General features: G+C 40.9%; 2 protein-coding genes across 2 annotated transcripts in view; one reads left to right on the top strand and one right to left on the bottom strand.

Moving 5' to 3' along the window:
* The window catches only part of MALSU1 (mitochondrial assembly of ribosomal large subunit 1), an 11,207-nt gene extending 10,449 nt beyond the window's left edge, over nucleotides 1–758 (top strand). Inside the window, exon 4 of the mRNA XM_032287002.1 lies at nucleotides 538–758. Coding sequence (XP_032142893.1) covers nucleotides 538–728 — 191 coding nt within the window. The 3' untranslated portion in view covers nucleotides 729–758. The remainder of the gene's footprint in view (nucleotides 1–537) is intronic.
* Nucleotides 759–2,061: 1,303 nt separating this feature from the next.
* The window catches only part of IGF2BP3 (insulin like growth factor 2 mRNA binding protein 3), a 160,982-nt gene continuing 142,821 nt past the window's right edge, over nucleotides 2,062–20,222 (bottom strand). Inside the window, exons 11-15 of the mRNA XM_032286997.1 lie at nucleotides 10,217–10,333; nucleotides 8,719–8,793; nucleotides 5,350–5,481; nucleotides 4,581–4,694; nucleotides 2,062–4,314 (exon numbers count right to left, since the gene is read on the bottom strand). Of these exons, the coding sequence (XP_032142888.1) occupies nucleotides 4,216–4,314; nucleotides 4,581–4,694; nucleotides 5,350–5,481; nucleotides 8,719–8,793; nucleotides 10,217–10,333 (537 nt within the window). The 3' untranslated portion in view covers nucleotides 2,062–4,215. The remainder of the gene's footprint in view (nucleotides 4,315–4,580; nucleotides 4,695–5,349; nucleotides 5,482–8,718; nucleotides 8,794–10,216; nucleotides 10,334–20,222) is intronic.

Below are 20,222 nucleotides of genomic sequence, written 5' to 3'. Positions count from 1 at the left end.
TATTCACTTTACGGGGTCAGGCGCAGTGGCTCACGCTTGTAATCCCAGCATTCTGGGAGGCCGAGGCGTGCAGATCACCTGAGGTTAGGAATTCGAGACCAGCCTGACAAATATGGTGAAACCCCGTCTCTTAAAAAAAAAAAATTCATTTTGCATACATCCTTGGATAGTCAGAACAAAAGGCAGTGTTTTGGACAAAAGATGTGCAGGTGTGTGTTACCCATGGAGAATTGTCACAGGAAGAGAAACCTGACAGACCACCTTTAGTCTCTTCGATAAAGTTAGTATCCCCAGTATTGTTACATATTGACATGTACGTTCTCCAGGTACACTGAGAAAGGCATAGTATCACTTCTGTGATATTTTTGCCAGGATGTGGTCCAGTTTGCCTTTTCAGTTCCCAGGTGATGCTAATCTGGGAAGCACACTTTGAGAACCATTGCTTTGTTCTTAGAGTTATGCTAGTCAGTGTGTGTGAGGTAAAAATAAAAGCAAATGAACTATTCCTTCATTTTAACTCTTATCTGTCCCTGATAGGCAGCATGGTGATTCATTTGATGCTTCCGGAAACCAGAGAAATCTATGAATTAGAGAAATTATGGACTCTACGTTCTTATGATGACCAGTTAGCTCAGATAGCACCTGAGACAATACCTGAAGATTTCATTCTTGGACTAGAAGATGATGATACTTCATCTGTGACTCCAGTGGAGTTCAAATGTGAATAAAATATTTTATGCACTGTTTTAGTCATTTCAGATTTGGATTGAGTCACTTCTTGGAAAATATAGCTCCTAAAGCCCATCTCCTTGGTTAGGCTGCTCTTAGAACAAGTCTTGTGTACCTCTTGAGAACTCATGCTGACATGCAGAAACTGTAGGTAAGTAAACTAATAACTGCAACCAAGAATCAGTATACTCTACCCAAACTTCTAACGTACTGCCTTTATCCTGGAAATGTCACCAGAATTTCGAGTTAGCACTGGCTCTTGTGCTTGAATTCTCTGCTCAGATATTTAACATAGCTTAAATGTAACTTTTTTTTTTGAGACGGAGTCTCACTCTGTCACCCAGGCTGGAGTACAGTGGTGCAATCCTGGCTCACTGCAACCTCCGCCGCCTGGATTCAAGCGATTCTCCAGCCTCATCCTCCTGACTAGCTGGAACTACAGGCATGTGCCACCATGCCTAGCTAATTTTTCTGTATTTTCAGTAGAGATGGGGTTTCACCATGTTGGTCAGGCTGGTCTCAATGCCTGACCTTGTGATCTGCCTGCCTCAGCCTCCCAAAGTGTTAGGATTATAGGCATGAGCCACCGTGCCTTCCACTTAAATGTAAATCTTAACCCTGTTTCATGGAATGGCAAAAATTTTTAAAAATAACATAAAACATACCACCAGCCCACTGGTCCTATCATACTTTTTCTTTGAGGTGATAATTTTCTTCTAGGAGGACTTCTGAACCCTTCCAGAATACTCCAGTAACAGAAGAAAGCGGCCAGGTGCGGTGGTCTCAGCACTTTGGGAGGCCGAGGCAGGAGAATCATTTGAACCTGGGAGGCGGAGGTTGCACTGAGCTGAGATTGCACCACTGCACTCCAGGCTGGGTAACAGAGTGAGACTCCATCTCAAAAAAAAAAAAGAAAAAAGATTTACAATTAAACTCAATTAATAAAAATCTGAGGTCAGGAGTTCAAAAGCATCCTGACCAAGATGGTGAAACCCCATCTCTAATAAAAATACAAAAATTAAATGGGCGTGGTGGTGAGCACCTGTAATCCCAGCTACTCCGCAGGCTGAGGCAGGGAATTGCTTGAACCTGGGAGGCAGAGGTTGCAGTAAGCCAAGATGGCACCATTGCACTGCAGCCTGGGCAAGAGAGTGAGACTCTGTCACCAACAGAAGCAAACAAAGTGTTGTGAGGAAAAACTCTGAAGGCTCTAGTCATATTCAAGAGTATTATCAAGGTTCACATTAGGTACTATGGCTAGAGTCTGAAAAACTCAGAACATTTACATTCAATTGAAAACCAAAAACAAAACACTATACAACAGGCTGCATCTAAATGATGAAAAACTTTATTCTGCATCAAGGTATCTGGAAGGTGAAGCTGCATTTGGGGCACATTATACATGAGGAATGATCCATATATGGTGAGTACAAAACTCAATTATATAATTATTTCTTAGCTAGTACCAGATACTCCAAATTACAAATGCTTAAAAGTAAAATATGATTTGCCATACTAAAAGGCTAGAAGTGAAATATGACAGAATTTAAACCAGCAGATATAAATGCAGCACCTATGTGTATATTTGAAAAAAATCAAATATTGAGGGAAAAAAATCAAATACTGAGAAAAGTTCTGGCCTTAAACACATTTTACCTGAAATCCAACCAGAAAGCCAGTCCATGATTTTAGCAATTTTAATTCATTGTATGAAAAAAAGATGATGAATGCTAGGTGAATCCAGTGACAAAAGGGCACTTTTTGGGTTAAAACTACAAAAGAAACTGGTTTTCTGGGAACATTAAGGAAAACATTTTAAATCATTTTCAAAATGTCTAATTGATATGCTGATCTTCAGAAAAACTTGTCTGTATAGAAATTCAACTTGAAATAAGAATGAGAGTGATTTTTTTAAAGGGATATATATATATATGCCCTTCAGGTCAGTGTAACATGACTGTGATCATCTTAGAAACGAAACACAAAATCAATTCAGAGCAGTGTGGCCTTGGAGACCACCCACACCCAACACAATTGTACATACTGAGCTTTGCTGTCAAGTTAAGGAGTTAGCAAATGAGTTCTCTATCAAAGGTCATGTTTTCACAGTCATTCAAATTATATCCCCAAAACTTTTCTTGTATTCTCTACCCTTTGACTTTTTTTTCTTTCAAAGAACTGATTGCAGAGTATACAGAAATCCAGCTATACTTTATGTACTGCTATAGGTGGAGTCTAATTTTTTTTTTTTGAATTTATCATTGCTTAAAAATCTTCAAAATAGCTTAGTGAGGCTCATGACAGTGCTGGCCACATGGAGATGTAGCCTTTTGTTGCCTTTAAACACTGTCACACCATCTATCATTGTCCCATTGGTCTGAAGTGTACTGGCAAACTAAGCATCCCGTAAGACAAGCTAAAGCTTGCTCTTTGCCAATCAGTTTAAAGTCCTGCATCTCTTCATTGATGCACTTTCTCTAGGTATTGATAGTCAAAAGCACAAAGCATTTATTATGCATTCAATCATGTAGCTAAACAAAAAACTGAAGTCTCCTGAAGCCATTTAAACCAGCCGTTCCAAAACCTCCTGCCACCACTTTGTTCTGTTAGTACCATCAAAAACTTTCTCAACTATAAATGAAAGAATAAATGGTAGTGCTGCTCTCCAGATCAGATATTAGGCACTGCTCCATATCTTTGAACATTTGATTTTTTAACAATAACTGTGTCAAAAGCCTCAAAAAACCCTGAAATTAATTTTCCAGCTTTACTGTCATCAGCCAGAAGTAAAATTCTTAATTTGCTTGTTAGCTGATTGCTGTTAAATTTATTTTTTAAAATATGGTTGGACCTCTATCGTTATAAAGTATATAAAATTTTCAAAAAAAAAAAAGGAAGAATTTTGCTTTTCATTGTATTACTGAATACCTGAGGTAGTTGAGTAAAAATGCACGTTTAATACCCCTGCCAACACCATTTGGCACTTCCCTTAGGCTACTCATGTTAGTGTTAGGTAAAAATAAGACACAGAACAGTTTTCTACGCTAATGGCTTAACATTTAAGTTCCTGTGATAATTATTCTGATCCAATTTTAACAATTGGATTTAGGAGCAATCTATTTATTTGATGAATTTAGTGAAAGCATCATTAAGCCAATTTCTGGCATTATGGGGGAATATTAAGAATTAGAATATTTGTTATACCGTTGAGACTACAAACAAAGGGAAGTGCAGAGTTCTTCTCTTTCCCTCCCTCCCCCACCCCTTTTTTGTTTGTTTTAAAGCTGGGTGTCATATATTTCAGAGAGCATAAAGTATACATTCTCACAGAGACAGGAGTTCAAAAGTTGCCTGGTCCTCAGAAACAACTGGCTAGGTAAAAACTTGTGCATGTGATTCTGGATAGGGGGTCAGCGCCCATCTGTTGGTTAAGCAATCTGTCTTTGGTTTGGCATCTGCCTCTGTGGTGGGCTGTTTCCTGAGCCTTTACTTCCGTCTTGATTGAGGTGGTCCACTTGGCAGAGCCTTCTGTTGTTGGTGCTGCTTTACCTGAGTCAGAATTTCCTGAATTTTTCTCTGGGCAACCTGGAAAAGTACAGAGGTTTGAAATTCTGCTTTATCAAAAGCTACTATTGTACTCCTTGATTTCGACAGTTTCAAATAGAAATCCATTTAATGATTAGAGACACAAACTAGTCAGTTTGCTAGTAGTCTCTAAAATCACCTGCTAAAAGGGAGAATAAAAGTCTTAAGCATCAAACAACCTTAATTGTATCAGGTAGGAGCACCTGTGTGGGAATTGCTTCCATTTGAGAAAGATACAAAAGCTTATCATTTCAGAGCCCACTTGCCTGGCAAGCATAGAAGTGACCAGTTATTTTGACAACCACTTGGTCATTCTCATCAGGTGTCTGGTCACGAGGGACAACAACTTCTGCACTTGACAAATTCTGAAGTTCATTCACCTGAAAGAGATAAATATAAATCACATTGTCGCATTTTTAAAAACTTACTTCCTGAGCACTTACACTGAGCTATTATGGCTTTACAAATTTCATTTAATCCAGTAGTAATTCCATGAGGTTATCAGAATTATCCCCACGTCAAGATGATTAAAGCTCATCCAAAGAAATTGATTTGTCAAGTTATACAAGTGAATGGCAAAACCAGATTCAAATCCTGTGTCTGATTCCAAAGTGTATGTACTTAATCACTTCAAAATTATAAATAGCTTTGAAACCCACTTACAAGTTCTGTGTATTAAAGACTAGGAACAGTTTGCTTTTTTTCCATTACAGATGTAACAAGCTGTACATAAAATTTTTAAAATTCCTGTTAAGTGTCTATTCAATAAAAAGCTGAAGTTTTATCAAGACAATGTTAAATGCCCTTTACAAATATGGGACAATCCTCTCACATGAAGTGATCTGAAAGAGATGCATTACTTTTCACTAGTAGCCGACACCGACACTCAGAAAACAAAACGCAATCTTCTCCAAACCTTGGTCAAGATGGTCCTGCTTTTTATAAATTAGCCAAAATTCGGGGACTTGGAACTCCTAAGTACCTTTCAATGCTTTCCCTTTCATACCACTGCACAGGTTTTGCTGAAGTACTTGCCGTTTTGCCTCCTTTTCCAATAACTCTGCCAGCAGCAAAGGATGGCACTCTGATGTGGGCTTCAAGTTTCACCTCTTCTTTAGGACTAACGAAGTTTTCTTCTTTAATTTTTCCATAAATTCTTCCCTGAGCCTACATATGAGAACACATCCTATTAGTGTCATTCATGTATGGAATGGAAAAGGTCAGTTAACTTGAAAGATGGCCCAAATCTAAGTGGGATAGGCCCTGCGGTGATACATCTACATTTCATAGATGGTTGAAAATAGCATGGAAGAGGGCAGTTAGGAAGCCCTAAACGGTTGACAGTAACTATTACCTGTCACAGTAGAGCCAACTGAATGGTTGATTAAAAAAGGATAAGCCATATTCTTATGACAAATAGTTAAAGGAAATTAATGGCCTAACTAAAAATAAATTTTTGTGGGCAAATGGCCATTTGTACTACAGTTGTGACAGGGAGAACCTCTCATGCTGGCCATGAGAAATTAATTGCAGGCCGGGCGTGTTGGCTCACGCCTGTAATCCAAACACTTTGGAGGCCAAGGCAGGAGGATCAACTGAGGTCGGGAGTTCAACACCAGCCTGACCAACATGGTGAAACCATCTTAAAAAAAAAAAAGAGAAATTTTTTCTTTTTTTTCTGAAAGGGTCTTCTTCTGTTGCCCAGGCTGGAGTGCAGTGGTGTAATCATAGCTCACTGTAGCTTCAACCTCCTGGGCTCAAGTGATCCTCCCACCTCAGCCTCCTGAGTGGCAGCTGGGACTACAGGGTTGTACCACCACACCTGGCTAAATATATGTATTTTTTGAGACTAAGTCTAACTTTGTTGCCCAGGCTGGGGTGCAGTGGCCCAATCTTGGCTCACTATAACTACTGCTTCCCAGGTTCAAGTGATTCTCCTGCCTCAGCCTCCCGAATACCTGGGATTACAGGTACCTGCCACCATGCCTGGCTAATTTTTTCTGTATTTTTAGTAGGAATGAAGTTTCACCGTGTTGGTCATGCTGGTCTCGGAACTTCTGACCTCAAGTGATCTGCCTGCCCCATCCTCCTAAAGTGCTCGAATTACAGGTGTCGGCCCCCATACCTGGCCAAGATGCTTCTGATATTCAGAGTCAATACATTCTATCACCTACTGCATGTAACTAGAAGTTACATATAAACAACCTATTACACGCAACTATTAGCAAAGGAAAAAGAAACCTAAGAGTTGGTCTGTCAAGCTGCCAGGGTAAACCCCAAAAACAATAGTACCCAACATGTGTTCACTTATCAGAAAGCTAAGCTCATTTTAGGGCATTACAGATAGAACAAAATTCATCAAAAAGCTTTACAGATAGAACAGAATTCATCTTGATACCCTATATTCCATTCATCCTTAACGTCTCAGGCCAGTGATGTAGATATTACTATTACTGAACACAGTGAAAAGGACACTAGGGATATACACTATCCTCCAAAACAGAAGCTCTTGAATTTCTAAGAAAAAATACAGGGGAGGAGGTTTACCATTCCTTAGATCTCTAAAACAAAACATACATTTAGCATTGTCATCAATCACATAAATGAAATTTAACCACTATGGCTTAAGTGTTACATGTAACTATAAAACATGAGTTTTAGAGAATACAGGGAAACAACTTTGAACTTCCTATCACACAAGTATCACAGGAATTGCAGGAGAGTAATTCCATTTATAAGAGTAAAAGCTCAGCACCAAGGAAAGACATGTAGTTAATTCATGTTTGTATTTATTTTTTAAGATTTCAAACTAAAAGTGACTGACTGAAGGTTTGGGATAAGAAGCAGTTTTCAACAATTCTGCGTTAAGATTTGAACTGCCTGGATCATAAGGCTGTTGTGAAGGAATAAATTTCTTCGCATGATTTTCTTTCTTCATCTAACCAGCTGTACCCATATCTGAAAGCACCACCTTTGTTAGTGAATTTTTAGTGAAAAAATGGCCCAGAGAAAATACAAGTCAAAGTGATTTTTTTTTTTTTTTGGTTTGTTTTTAAGGGGGGGTGGTGAGTGGGGAGAGAGCTGTAGGCACTGTTACTAGTCACACTGTAAGGCTAAGAAAACTAAGGCTTGGCGAGGAGTACAGTGGCTCACACCATAATCCCAGCACTTTGGGAGGCCAACGGGGGAGGATCATTTGAGGTCAGGAGTTTGAGACCAGCTGGGCCAACATGATGAAACCCAATCTCTACTAAAAATAAATTGCCTGGGCATGGTGGCACATGCCTGTAAACCCAGCTACTCAGGAGGCTGAGGGAGGAGAATCTCTTGAACCCAGCAAGCGGAGTTTGCAGTGAGCCGAGATCACACCACTGCAGTCTAGCTTGGGCGACAGAGTGAGACTGTCTCAAAAAAAAAAAAAAAAAAAAAAACCCAAAAAGCTAAGGCTTAAGGTTAAATAGAACATTTAGTGGCTGTGTAAGAAGGCAGCTAAGACAAGACACCCACACTACATTTTATGGGAGACATCATTCACTAAAAGGAATGTTTTATGAATTTGGCATTGTCTTAGTCATTCATCCAGAGTCTGCTGAATACCCTCAGCACACTAGTTTTGTGCTGCCTATGTGTTACTATTCTAAACTTTCTATTGTATTCTAAACATTTCATTCTAAACATTTCATATATTGTATAAACCTTTAACTACCTTAGGATGTAGGTGCTCTTATCCCTGTTTTACAGATGAGAAACCAGCCAGAAAAAGATTAGGTAACTTGCCCAATGTCATACAGCACGAATGACAGAGCTAGGATTTGAACTAGCAGCCTGACTGACAAGTCTCTGCTCTATCACCTCTCAGTAGACATTGAAAGGTACAGCAGCCCCAAAGACCTCAAATCCCAACAAACATGTGCAATGGTTCATACCAGGACAAATGCTGCAAGAGCTCTTGCCATTCCTACCTCTAAGATCCCAAGGATTACAGCAATTTGTAGAGTGTCTATGGGCAAGGTCTAACAGAGATAATCCAAGGGTAAGAGGAAAAAGGGGGCATTTTAATTCAAGGCTAGGGAATCTCAGGAACAGGTGGGAAAACATCTGGGAACAAGTTTCCAAAGCATATTAACCTGACGGGTTTGTAAATTTTAAGGTCTCACCTTAGCATAGGACTACAGGACATTAAGCAAATTCACCTTTGAGAGGTAAACCCAGCAACCAATACAGAGCTCTCAAAGACTTCTGGTTAATTCTGAAATGTAATTTTGAGTATGATTCTACTCTCCTCTTAGATAAGAATTTCCATGGACTCTTTCTGAGATTTAGACATATTTAAGGAAGAAACCAGGTTATGAGCGCCCGTGCATTTGTTACCTGTGCACACAGCACATACTTTAGAGCACATACCTTGAACTGAGCCTCTGGTGGTCCAGTGATAATCACCATCCTCACTTTAGCATCTGGTGCTTCCGCTGGAGCAATCTGCAACAGACCCAACAAGTTACAATACTTTCAGATATCACTTACAGGCATCTTGGGCCAACCAGCCTAACATTTGCACGCTGACTGGCTGAAATGCAGAATTAAAGCCTTCTGGAAGGAAATTAGGGAGAGGCAGCAGTGCCTGTGGGTTCACCATTTAGGCCTCCCTCCTGCTATACACTATATATACTATATACTATGTACCGATTCTGTGTCTGGCCCCAATGGAGACCTCCACATGCAGTTGCTCAGCTAATCCTCACCACATCCTGATGAAGTATTACCTCCACTTCACAAATGGGGAAATGAAAGGCTGGAGAAGTTGAGTTACCTGGCCCATGATCACATAGCTAAAAGGAGAGCTGGGTCTGCCTCTATTGCCTGTGTTCACTACACCAGTGGTACTCAAAGCATAGTCCTTGGTCCATTTGCATCAGAACTCCCTGGGCTTCCTGTGTATGCAACACACTCTAGGAGTCTGTGCACCATAAGTTTCAAAGATACTGCCCACCACATTCCTTTGTTTGTTTGAGGCAGAGTCTTAGTTTGAGCCCAGGCTGGAGTGCAGTGGTGTGATCATAGCTCACTGTAGCCTCAAACTCCGGGGCTCAACTGTTCCTCCCACTTCAGCCTCCAAAGTAGCTGGGGCTATAGGTGCATGCCACCATGCCTGGCTAATTAAAAAAAATTTTTTTTTGTAGAGATGGGGTCTCACCATGTTGCACAGTCTGGTCTTAAACTCCTGGGGTCAAGAAATTTGCCTGCTTTGGCCTCCCAAAGTGCTGAGATTACAGGTGTGAACCACCGCACCTGGCCAACCTTTATTTTCCTTAAATAAGGCATCAAAATACAGAATCTTCAGAACACACAGTTATCTATTATGGCAGACACCATTAGTTGTCCTCTGGTATGTTGCCTTCTGTAGTTATAAAATGTTTAGCTGACTACGCATAACCTGTATTTCCCTGCTGCCCCTTCAACTTTGTCTGGCCAAGTTCTGGGCAATGGAATATAGGCAGAAATATCCCATGGCAGCTAATAAGAAACTTCTGTAGGAGAAAAGTTCTTTATTGTGTTCTCTCCTACTGGCTGGACAGCAGACATGATTCTTGGAGCCCTGAATGGTATCATCTGGAACCATGAGGGACCAAGACCGTACCTGGAGAAGGTGACTTGGAAGGAACCTAGATCCAAGGACTTGGTGGGGCAGAGCCACCACCGAGCTCCGATGCTCACCTCCAGATGTGTTTTCTGCACAGAGAAGTTAACCTCCTTGGTGTAAGCCACTGTTGTTTGGGGTTTTCTTCATATCCTTTGTAACCCTAATAGGTTCTTCCACATTCAGTTCAAATTACAAAGTGGCAAGAAGATTCATGTTTCTGTAACTTAAACAACCGGAGAGCCACATATGGTGGAACAGTACCTTAATTGAAGCTCCAGCAAAGCGAGAAAGCTGCTTGATGTGCTGGCCCTGCTTGCCGATGATAGCACCGACTGATAGGGCTGGGATAAACAGATGAACAGTCTCCGTTTCTGATTGCTGCTAGAAAAGAAAGCCAGGACATGCATGTTTATTTGCTACAAATCAAGCTTTTTTTTTTTTATTGGCTTTAGTATGGGCACCTTCTCATACAGTAGGAATACTAGGACAGTTTAAGGAAAAGCTCCTCCAAGAAGTTGACAAGAGCTTACCTGATAGATCAAGATCTCATACAGTCATCCTGAAAACTGGTATTTAAAATTTCTCTTTTCATTTAAACTTTAAAATGTCACTGAGTTACAAATTTATAAGATATGTAGATGTTGTAAAGTTTAATCATATTAGAATAGAGGGACATGGCTGCATTAACAAGTAAGAAAAATCCCCCTACCACTCTCAAGGTAGATTCTTAACAAGTAAATGAAATTCTGGGCCACGTATCAGTAAACATGACGGCACTCAAGGACACCAGTTCCACACCTTATCTATGTAGGTTTCACTTCTTAAACACATACATACTGAAGTGTTTAAGAGAAAAGTTCCTGAATCTTGTTATATATGACCAAATTGTATGAAACCTTACCACTGTCAATACTTATCACACCCAAGCATAGGACAGGATTAGGAGAGCTGATTGGCTTTAGGGGTAAGATGCCATAAGATGCTTTCCCAAAGAATTCCTTATTCCTTCCATCTGTGCCTCCACTGCCCCCCCCCCCCCCCCCCTTCTTTTTTTTTTGAGATGGAGTCTCACTCGTGTTGCCCAAGCTAGAGTACAATGGCACGATCTCATTTCACTGCAACCTCCACCTCCTGGGTTCAAGCGATTCTCCTGCCTCAGCCTCCTGAGTAGCAGAGATTACAGGCACCGGCTACCATGCACGGCTAATTTTTTAAAGATTTTTAGTAGAGATGGGGTTTCTGCATGTTGGCCAGGCAGGTCTTGAACTCCTGACCTCAAATGATTCACTCGCCTTGGCCTCCACAAATATTGGGATTATAGGTATGAGCCACCGTGCCAGGCTCCCTTTGCGTTTTATACATGAAGAAATTAGAAAACATTCTGGCTGGACATGGTGGCACATGCCTGTAGTCTCAGCTACCTGGGAGGCTGAGGCTGGAGAATCTCTTTAGTCCAGGAGCTCTGGGCTGTAGTGTGCTATGCCGATCGGATGTCTGCACAAAGTTCAGCATCACTATGGTGACCTCCCGGGAGTGGGGGACCACCAGGTTGCCAAAGGAGGGATGAACTGGCCCAATTCGGAAACAGAGCAGGTCAAAACTCCCGTGCTGATCAGTAGTGGGATCACGCCTGAGAACAGCCACTGCACTCCAGCCTGGGCAACATAGTGAGACCCCGGAGTCTCTTAAAAAAAAAAGAAATTAGAAAACATTTTGAAGGCTAACTCCTGAAAGGTTATTCATATGTGGATTTTATCTCTGTAACTCATTCCTTCACTACTTCCCAACTCAAGCCAGTTGTGCCCTTCCTGAGTCTCTTTTCAAATAGTCCTTGCAGGGATAAAGGACACATTTACTCATGAGTTCATAGTGACTGGGTTCCTAAAAACGTCAATTCAAGGTTCAGTAATGTTACCAGTCAACCAATAGATCTAAAGTGTAGAAGTAGCACACATAGTTTATGTATTTTTCACTTTGTTTACCTTCTAACAATAGTTAAAAACAAACAAAAAACACTTCCAAGGATAAGTTAGTTCCAAGACACATACTACAAGAAATAGTCTGAAATGAGCCACAACTGAAGAAACCAATAATATGCTTTTGTTTGAAAATTTTTTTTAAAAGCCAGGTACAGTGGCTCATGCCTATAATCCCAGCACTTTGGGAGGACAAGGTGGGTGGATTGCTTAAGCCCAGAAGTTTGAGACCAGCCTGAGCAACATGGCAAAACCTCGTCTCTTCAAAACTTAACAAAAAATTAGCCAGGCCTGGTGGTGCATGCCTGTGGTCCCAGCTACTCAGGGGTGACAGGATTGCTTGAGCCCAGGAGGTTGAGGATGCAGTGAGCTGAGATCACGCCACTGCTCTACAACCTGGGCAAGAGTGAAACCCTGTCTCCAAAAAAAAAAAAAAAAAGGAAAGGAAAAAAACCCAATATGTATACCCAATTAGCTAGATATTCTGTCTTACACAACTTATATATGAACTACTTGATAAACACACTTTCACAGGATTCTCTTGAATCCTAGATTCCTATTGCATATTATAAATTCAGCTCCCAAGTACTCAGGTTAACCCATCAATACTGCAGTATGTATAGACACAGCCATAAGACAGCTCCTAATTTCTAGTTTTTTTTTTTTTTTTTGGAGACGGAGTTTCGCTCTTGTTACCCAGGCTGGAGTGCAATGGCGCGATTTCGGCTCACCGCAACCTCCGCCTCCCGGGTTCAAGCAATTCTCCTGCCTCAGCCTCCTGAGTAGCTGGGACTACAGGCACGCGCCACCATGCCCAGCTAATTTTTTGTAGTTTTAGTAGAGACGGGTTTCACCATGTTGACCAGGATGGTCTCGATCTCTTGACCTCGTGATCCACCCGCCTCAGCCTCCCAAAGTGCTGGGATTACAGGCTTGAGCCACCGTGCCCGGCCAATTTCTAGTTTTTTAACCTAAACACTTTTCTCAAATTCTTAAAAAATATCAAACAATAGCATACCAACAGTTTTGCTTTCAAAAATCTCAGGAACTGGCAGAAATCGTTAAAATTTGATCATCTTAAGCAGTTTTCAAAAATCAGCCAAAGAAAACAGTAACACTGGGCTCTGACAGCTTTATTAGATGTAGAAACAAATTTGTGCCATTTAGTGTCAGACTACCAAATGACTTTACTCTTCCCACACAGAAACTAACAGTTCTACCTTTTTCCTGTGAGCCCAGAGCAGAGGCAAAGAGCAGAGCACTAGGCACCATAAATCCATGGGGAGATACTGATCACCAATGGCAGAACCCCACATCAGACACGCAGGGCATTCCACTGACTTGTCCCCCAATACAGATTTACCAGAAGGCCATTCTGTAGGTCACAGTTTACTCACTCTGTTTGGTAGGAATTTTAATCATGTTTATTTAAATCTGAGTCTTTTCTTCTCTCTAGACTCACACCTATGATACAGGTGAAAAATCAATCCCACCCAAAAATAGTTGGGCCATATCCTATCTGTTACCTCATTTGTTTACATTTTAAGAAAAAACTGCCGGGCGCGGTGGCTCACGCTTGTAATCCCAGCACTTTGGGAGGCCGAGGCGGGTGGATCACAAGGTCAAGAGATCGAGACCATCCTGGTCAACAGGGTGAAACCCCGACTCTACTAAAACTACAAAAAATTAGCTGGGCATGGTGGTGCGTGCCTGTAATCCCAGCTACTCAGGAGGCTGAGGCAGGAGAATTGCCTGAACCCAGGAGGCGGAGGTTGCGGTGAGCCGAGATCGCGCCATTGCACTCCAGCCTGGGCAACAAGAGCGAAACTCCATCTCCCAAAAAAAAAAAAAAAAAAAAAAAAAACTATCATCTTAAATCTTCAAAGGAAAGATTCAGTTAATTGTTTACTGTTTCTTTTTTTTTTTGAGACAAAGTTTCGCTCTTGTTGCCCAAGCTGGAGTGCAATGGTGCGATCTTGGCTCACCACAACCTCCACCTCCTGGGTTCATTCTCCTGCCTCAGCCTCCTGAGTAGCTGGGATTATAGGCATGTGCCACCATGCCTGGTTAATTTTTGTATTTTTAGTAGAGACGTGGTTTCACCATATTGGTCAGGCTGGTCTTGAACTCCTAACCTCGGTTGATCCACCACACCTGGCCCTTACTTTTTTTTTTTTTTTTTTTAAATAAAGAACTTTAAGCCTTTAGTTTCCTCTGAAGAAAAGATTTTTAACAAAAACACTCCAGAAATAACAAAAGGGCTGGTTCTTTGAATATAAGAAGTAACTTTTGCCTATTTGCCAACAGCACTGAAATGGGAAAGGATACCTAGACAAAAGAAAAATTAAAGTACCCAAAAAAAAAAAAAAAAAAAAAAAAGAAAGAAAAAGTACAACAGTGTGCTAACAAATCTGAAAACATCAAGAATTCATCTAGGAACTACCATGGTTAATCAGAAAAACTTGTATACACGACCAAGTAATTTAGATCTCCACAATCAACCACCTACCTAAAGTAAGTGCCACACTCAAATAGCTTCACTAGTTAGTTCTTTCAAGCCAAATGCTCAAGAAGAATGACAAGCCCAGTGAAAAGACAAGACGCATTCGAAAATGAGAAACGTCAGGCAGACCCATTTTATGAGTAAAAAAAAAAAAGTATTAAAAACTTAAAACAGCTGGGCATGTTGGCACGTGCCTGTAGTACCAGCTACTCGGGAGACTGAGGCTGGAGGATTGCTTGAGTCCAGGAGTTCTGGGCTGTAGTGCGCTATGCCGATCGGGTGTCCGCACTAAGTTCGGTGTCAATATGGTGACCTCCTGGGAGCAGGGGACCACCAGGTTGCCTAAGGAGGGGTGAACCGGCCCAGTTCGGAAACAGAGCAGGTCAAAACTCCTGTGCTGATTAGTAGTGGGATCACGAGCCCGTGAAGAGCCACTGCACTCCAGCCTGGGCAACATAGCAAGACTCTGTCTCTTAAAAAAAATTTTTTTTCAAACAACAAATGCATACGTAAATAACATTCTAATTTGCTTTTTTACCTTAACACCACACTTGGATATCTTCTCGTATCACTCACATGTCCCTACTGCATTTTGACAAGAGTATTCCCTCAAATAGATACATAGCTGATTTCTCTCACCTACATTATGTGTGCACAGTTTCCAACTTTCAACTAATATAATGCTTCATTCAAATCTTTGTGCATAAATTTTGTGCCCTGTTTAAATAGCTCTATTGCACATGTTCTTAGAAGTAGAACTGCTGAGTCAAAAAGGCCTTTACATTTTAAGTTGGTAAGTATTATCAAATTTACATACAAAAAGGCCCCTGCTCAGTTCATGGAATTCCAGTTGTACCATTCCAGTAGGACTCCAGTTAAGACATTTGTGATATGTTTAAATACTGCCTTTGTGTCTTCACACAAGAGTAGCGGAGCTGAAATAAAAACTCTGGTTGAGGCAAAAATAACTGACGGTTGAGTGTATGCGGCAGCCATGTGGCAAGATCAGTTTGGGTCTCTGTGTGAGGTGCTGTGCATGACCTCATCTGTACCCCAAAACAGATCCAATTCTAGAAACTAACAACAATTTCATTTTAGAGTTGAGAAAACTAAGCAGAGAGGTTAAGTTATTTGCCTGAAGTCACACACCATCTGGTGGAGCCAGGATTCAAACCTAGGTTTCTCCATCTCCTAAGCTGGATTCATAAACCAGTATGAAACTCTCAATGGGTATAGATATGCTTCAAAATATAGCCAGAGCTGTCAAAAATATACATAAAAGCTCTAAAGAGAAGTGCCCACCAGAACTGTCACTCGAGGAGCTGCCTTCCCGGGCCCTCTCACAAGTCCCTTGATTGGCCTTGGTAAGACTTCCTATGAGTCAAAAGAAATTTCTTTTGCACAGTTGGCAAAAGTTTAAACCTTTGATCATCGACATGCTAAAAAGGGCATATAGAGACAGTCTATTATTTTTATTTTGAAAAATAGCGGTGAACTGAAGATTAAGAACTGAAAACAGCAGGTTTTGCTGTCTCATCTGTACGCACCCATCTTATGCACATTTAAGACACTTTGCAACTTAAAACTTAAAAGTTTCAATTCCTTTATCTTCACCTGACAATTATTTTGCTATATCTGAAGGTGCTTTATAAATATTTTCAGAAAGTTCAGTTTTCCATTTTTCCACTAATTCATATAATGAGGCAATCAAATCTTTAAACATAAACTTCTGTGCCTTGGTATAAATACTTCTAAGAATTTATATAATAGAACTTCTGAGTCAAAGAGCACAAACTTTGAAAATTGACAGGCAGTTCTAAATCATGTTAGTACATTTATTTTATCAATAAACTTAGGAAGAAATCATTTTAGTATAAATCATGCCTTTCACTTTTATGAAAAATAAAGCAGCTGGGTGCAGTAGCTTATGCCTGTAATCCCAACACTTTGGGAGGCTGAGGTGGGCGGATCACTTGAGGTGAGGAGTTCAAACAGCTTGGCCAATGTGGTGAAATCCCATCTCTACTAAAAAAAAAAAAAAAAAATTAGCTGGGCATGGTGGTGCAAACCTGTAATTCCAGCTATCCAGGAAGCTAAGGCAGGAGAATGGCTTGAAGCTGGGAGGTGGAGGTTGCAGTTGCAGTGAACCAGATCACGTCACTGCACTCCAGCCTGGGTAACAGAACGGGACTCCATCTCAAAAAAAAAAAAAAAAAAAAAGACTTTAAAAACTGTTCAATGTTAGCATTATTTCATCATTCTGGTCCTTGTATCAAGATCATTAAGTTAATCTTGACCATTTAAAAAAAATTAAGGGTGGGATCTAAATATTTTATCTCACTAAGAATGTCCATATATTCTTCTGAACAATATACTTGGGGAAGGCTGGTGGTGATAAAGACCTTTTTAATGGTCAAACTAAATCTAACGTGTAACTTTCCCAGATTTACCCCACAGTATTTCATCATGACTGTGTAATTATTTGTTTCCTGGGCCTTGCTCCAAAAAGAATTTTATGCTGCTTATAAAATACACATTATCTGGAAAGATAAAACAAAGGAGGTAAAGAAATAAGAGCACAGGGACCTGAACATTCAAGATAAAATGAAGCCAAAATGCTGTTATACAAATTTGGCTTTAAGCTTCCAAGCAGCTTATTTTTTAAAAAAGTTGCATGATTTCCCATTACTATGAGAACAGAAGTATTCATTTGCTTAGTAAAAATGACTATTCCTGGTACTGGCTTCAGAGAGCAACTCCTAAATATCCCCAGAAAACACTAATGTAGCAGCATCCTCCTCAGACTGAAAGTCTGGCTTGAACATGCATGTGTCTTAGCCTGGAACACGTCCACGGCTGCTGTTGTGAGAAACAGAAGCAAAGTGGATCTTTCTGACATGGTGATGAAGGGTTGTCCATGTTCTTGTTTTGCTGATGAGAAATAACAAACCCAAAATGAAGATGAAGCATTAACTTAAGAGAAATGTTGTGTGAAGCTTTGGAAAAGGAATGGTGGCCAGTAGAAAAGGGTCAAAAGGACCTAAATATAATGGAAAAAAAGGGCACATACATCAAGAATCAATGTGTAGACTTCAAAATGTCCTATCCTGGAACAAAAACAGAAGCAACAGAACTTGTCAAATACAAGAAGCACAGTTAGAGGCAAACTAAGTGTTTTTCCATAGCAGGAGATGGTGCCCTCCAATGATGGACAATGATGTGTGGTTGGCAATGGTGTCTTAAAGAAAAGTTGACTCATCAGATGTCTGAGGCTTGGTGCAGACATTTCTGAACATCGTCCAATTTCCTATCGACAAAGCATCATCTTAACTAAAGATTACTTTTCAAGAAAACTTTCCTCTGGGAATATAAGGCAGCTCACATAAACATGGTGTCAACTTGACAATCATTAAATTGGCTCTTTAGTACAATTCATTCTTACATGGGATTCAGAATAAGCTATGGGCCAGGTGCCGTGGCTCACGCCTGTAATTCCAGCACTTTGGAAGGCTGACGCGGGCTGATCACTTGAGGTCAGGAGTTCAAGACCAGTGGGCTGACATGGTGAAACCCCATCTCTTCTAAAATTACAAAAATTAGCCAGGTATGGTGGTATGTACCTGCAATTCCAGCTACTCAGGAGGCTGAGGCAGGAGAACTGCTTGAACCTGGGAGGTGGAGGTTACAGTGAGCCAAGATCATGGCATTGCACTCCAGCCTGAGCAACAGATCAAGACTCTGTCTCAAAAAAGGAAAAAAGATTGGGAGGCTGAGGCAGGTGGAACACGAGGTGAAGAGATCAAGAACAGCCTGGCCAACATGGTGAAACCCTGTCTTTACTACATATTCAAAAATTAGCTGGGTGTGGTGGTACATGCCTGTAGTCCCAACTACTTGGGGCGCTGAGGCAGAAAAATGCGTGAACCCAGAGGCAGAGGCTGCAGTGAGCCGTGATCATGCCACTGCACTACAGCCTGGGTGACAGAGTGAGACTCTGGACTCCATCTCAAAAAAAGAAAAAAGAAAAGAAATGGAGACTAGAATAAGCCTATCCTAGAACAAGTCTGTGTCAGGATTTGTACACTGCAAACAAATAGATAAAATTTTTACTTGCAAAACTCAGCAGCAAGAGCAAAGGTATATGATAAGCCTTTTCCATCTGTCCATTTAAGTCTATGAGGCCTAGGTTTGAAAAGGCTGATTAGTATTACCCAGTCTTGTTACACATTCTTTACATTTAAGTTAAGGTCTAGTTGCACTGTCTGAACTCTTCTTCCTAAACCTTTTTCTTGGATACATTCTTCAGGGCTGAAGGATGTTCACAAGACACAAGCTGCTTCCCAATGGATTTCTGCCAGATGCCTATTGGCAAAACTTCCTTTGGACTTCTTGGCAGACTCTTAACTATGGCTTGAAATAACAGAAGAACAAAGCTGCTCAACTGAAAGTTTGCATAACTGGTGAAGTCTGCCAATGAGTAATTCCTAATCATCTAACCGAAGAGATATAAGTATGAGCAAACAGTAAGGTTAAGTGTATTTGCTTTGTGGGGAACAAAATCTGAGATATCACAAAGGCATGGAGACATGCATGCCAGCCAACACGATCAGCCTCCAGGAACTTGGAAGGATGCCAGGGTTTCCCTTTGGCTTGTAAAACAGATACTCCTGGGGTTTTGTTGTTGTTGTTTTTTAAATGGATTTTGGTCTGGAACTGAAACTAACTTTACTCAACTCTATGACCTGAGCAAAATCCTTAAGTCTCTTAACAACAAGAACAACAACAACGGCAAAGTTTTTTGCCATAACTTCACCACAACTGACACTTCTCAGAGATAATAAATGTGCACGGTGAGTTATTTACTTAGAAACTGTTTACCAACAAAGGAGTTGCACCCACAGTGAGAAATCTTAAGTAGAAAGATTAAGAGACTCCCTCAAATAGTCATCTGACTAAAAAATTCCTTCCAACTCATATATATATATTTTGACAGGGTCTCACTCTGTCACCCAGGTGGAGTGCAGTGGCTCAATCACAGCTCACTGCAGCCTTGACCTCCCTGGACTCAGGTGATCTTCCCATCTTAGCTTCTCAAGTAGCTGGAACATAGGTACAGGCCACCACATTGGCTAATCTAAAAAAAAAAAAAATTTTTTGTAGAGACAGAGTCTCCCTATGTTGACCAGCATGGTCTCAAGCAATCCTCTTACCTCAGCCTCCCAAAGTGCTGGGATTACAGGCATAAGTCACTGCACCAGGCCCTTTGTTTCTTAAAGAGTATGTTAAGCCTTAAAAAGTGCTCATCTCTCCTGCCTCTTTTATAAGCAGAAAGCTAGCCATTTTAAGGTTACACTATCATTTTGGAGACTTCTGAGAAGACTCCAAAGAGGCTATCGAAATTATGAAGCCAGCAGCCCTTGGGCTTACTTCTGCCAACCCAACTGCATGCTGCCAAGACCATCTAGCTAAGGCGACGTGCACTATGCCAATTCCAGCTCTTGCTCTGCTTCACTAGCTGCCAATTCCTTCTTCCCTACTGTTTGAGCATTTCTGAAAGGCGCATTTCCTGTCATTTATAAACTCGAAGTTTGCCAGTTAAGTACTGCATGAGCCAGCTGCTAGGCAGGAACTAGAGCCTTTTTGTCTGTTGGAAGAACCAACTCTTAGGCTCTGGGGGGACTCAACCTGGCAGGTTCTGGGAAGAACAGAATATTGTGGGGGAACTAGTGGGCAAAGTTCTAGAATGGAATAGAGGCAAGGGATTTATCCAAAAAAAGAGATGCATCAT

Source organism: Sapajus apella, unplaced genomic scaffold (genome assembly GCF_009761245.1).
Source record: "Sapajus apella isolate SASKATOON/1434 unplaced genomic scaffold, GSC_monkey_1.0 scaffold19, whole genome shotgun sequence".
Taxonomy (NCBI): domain Eukaryota; kingdom Metazoa; phylum Chordata; class Mammalia; order Primates; family Cebidae; genus Sapajus; species Sapajus apella.
The sequence above is the reverse complement of the archived record's forward strand: the minus strand, read 5'-3'. Positions and strand labels throughout refer to the sequence as shown.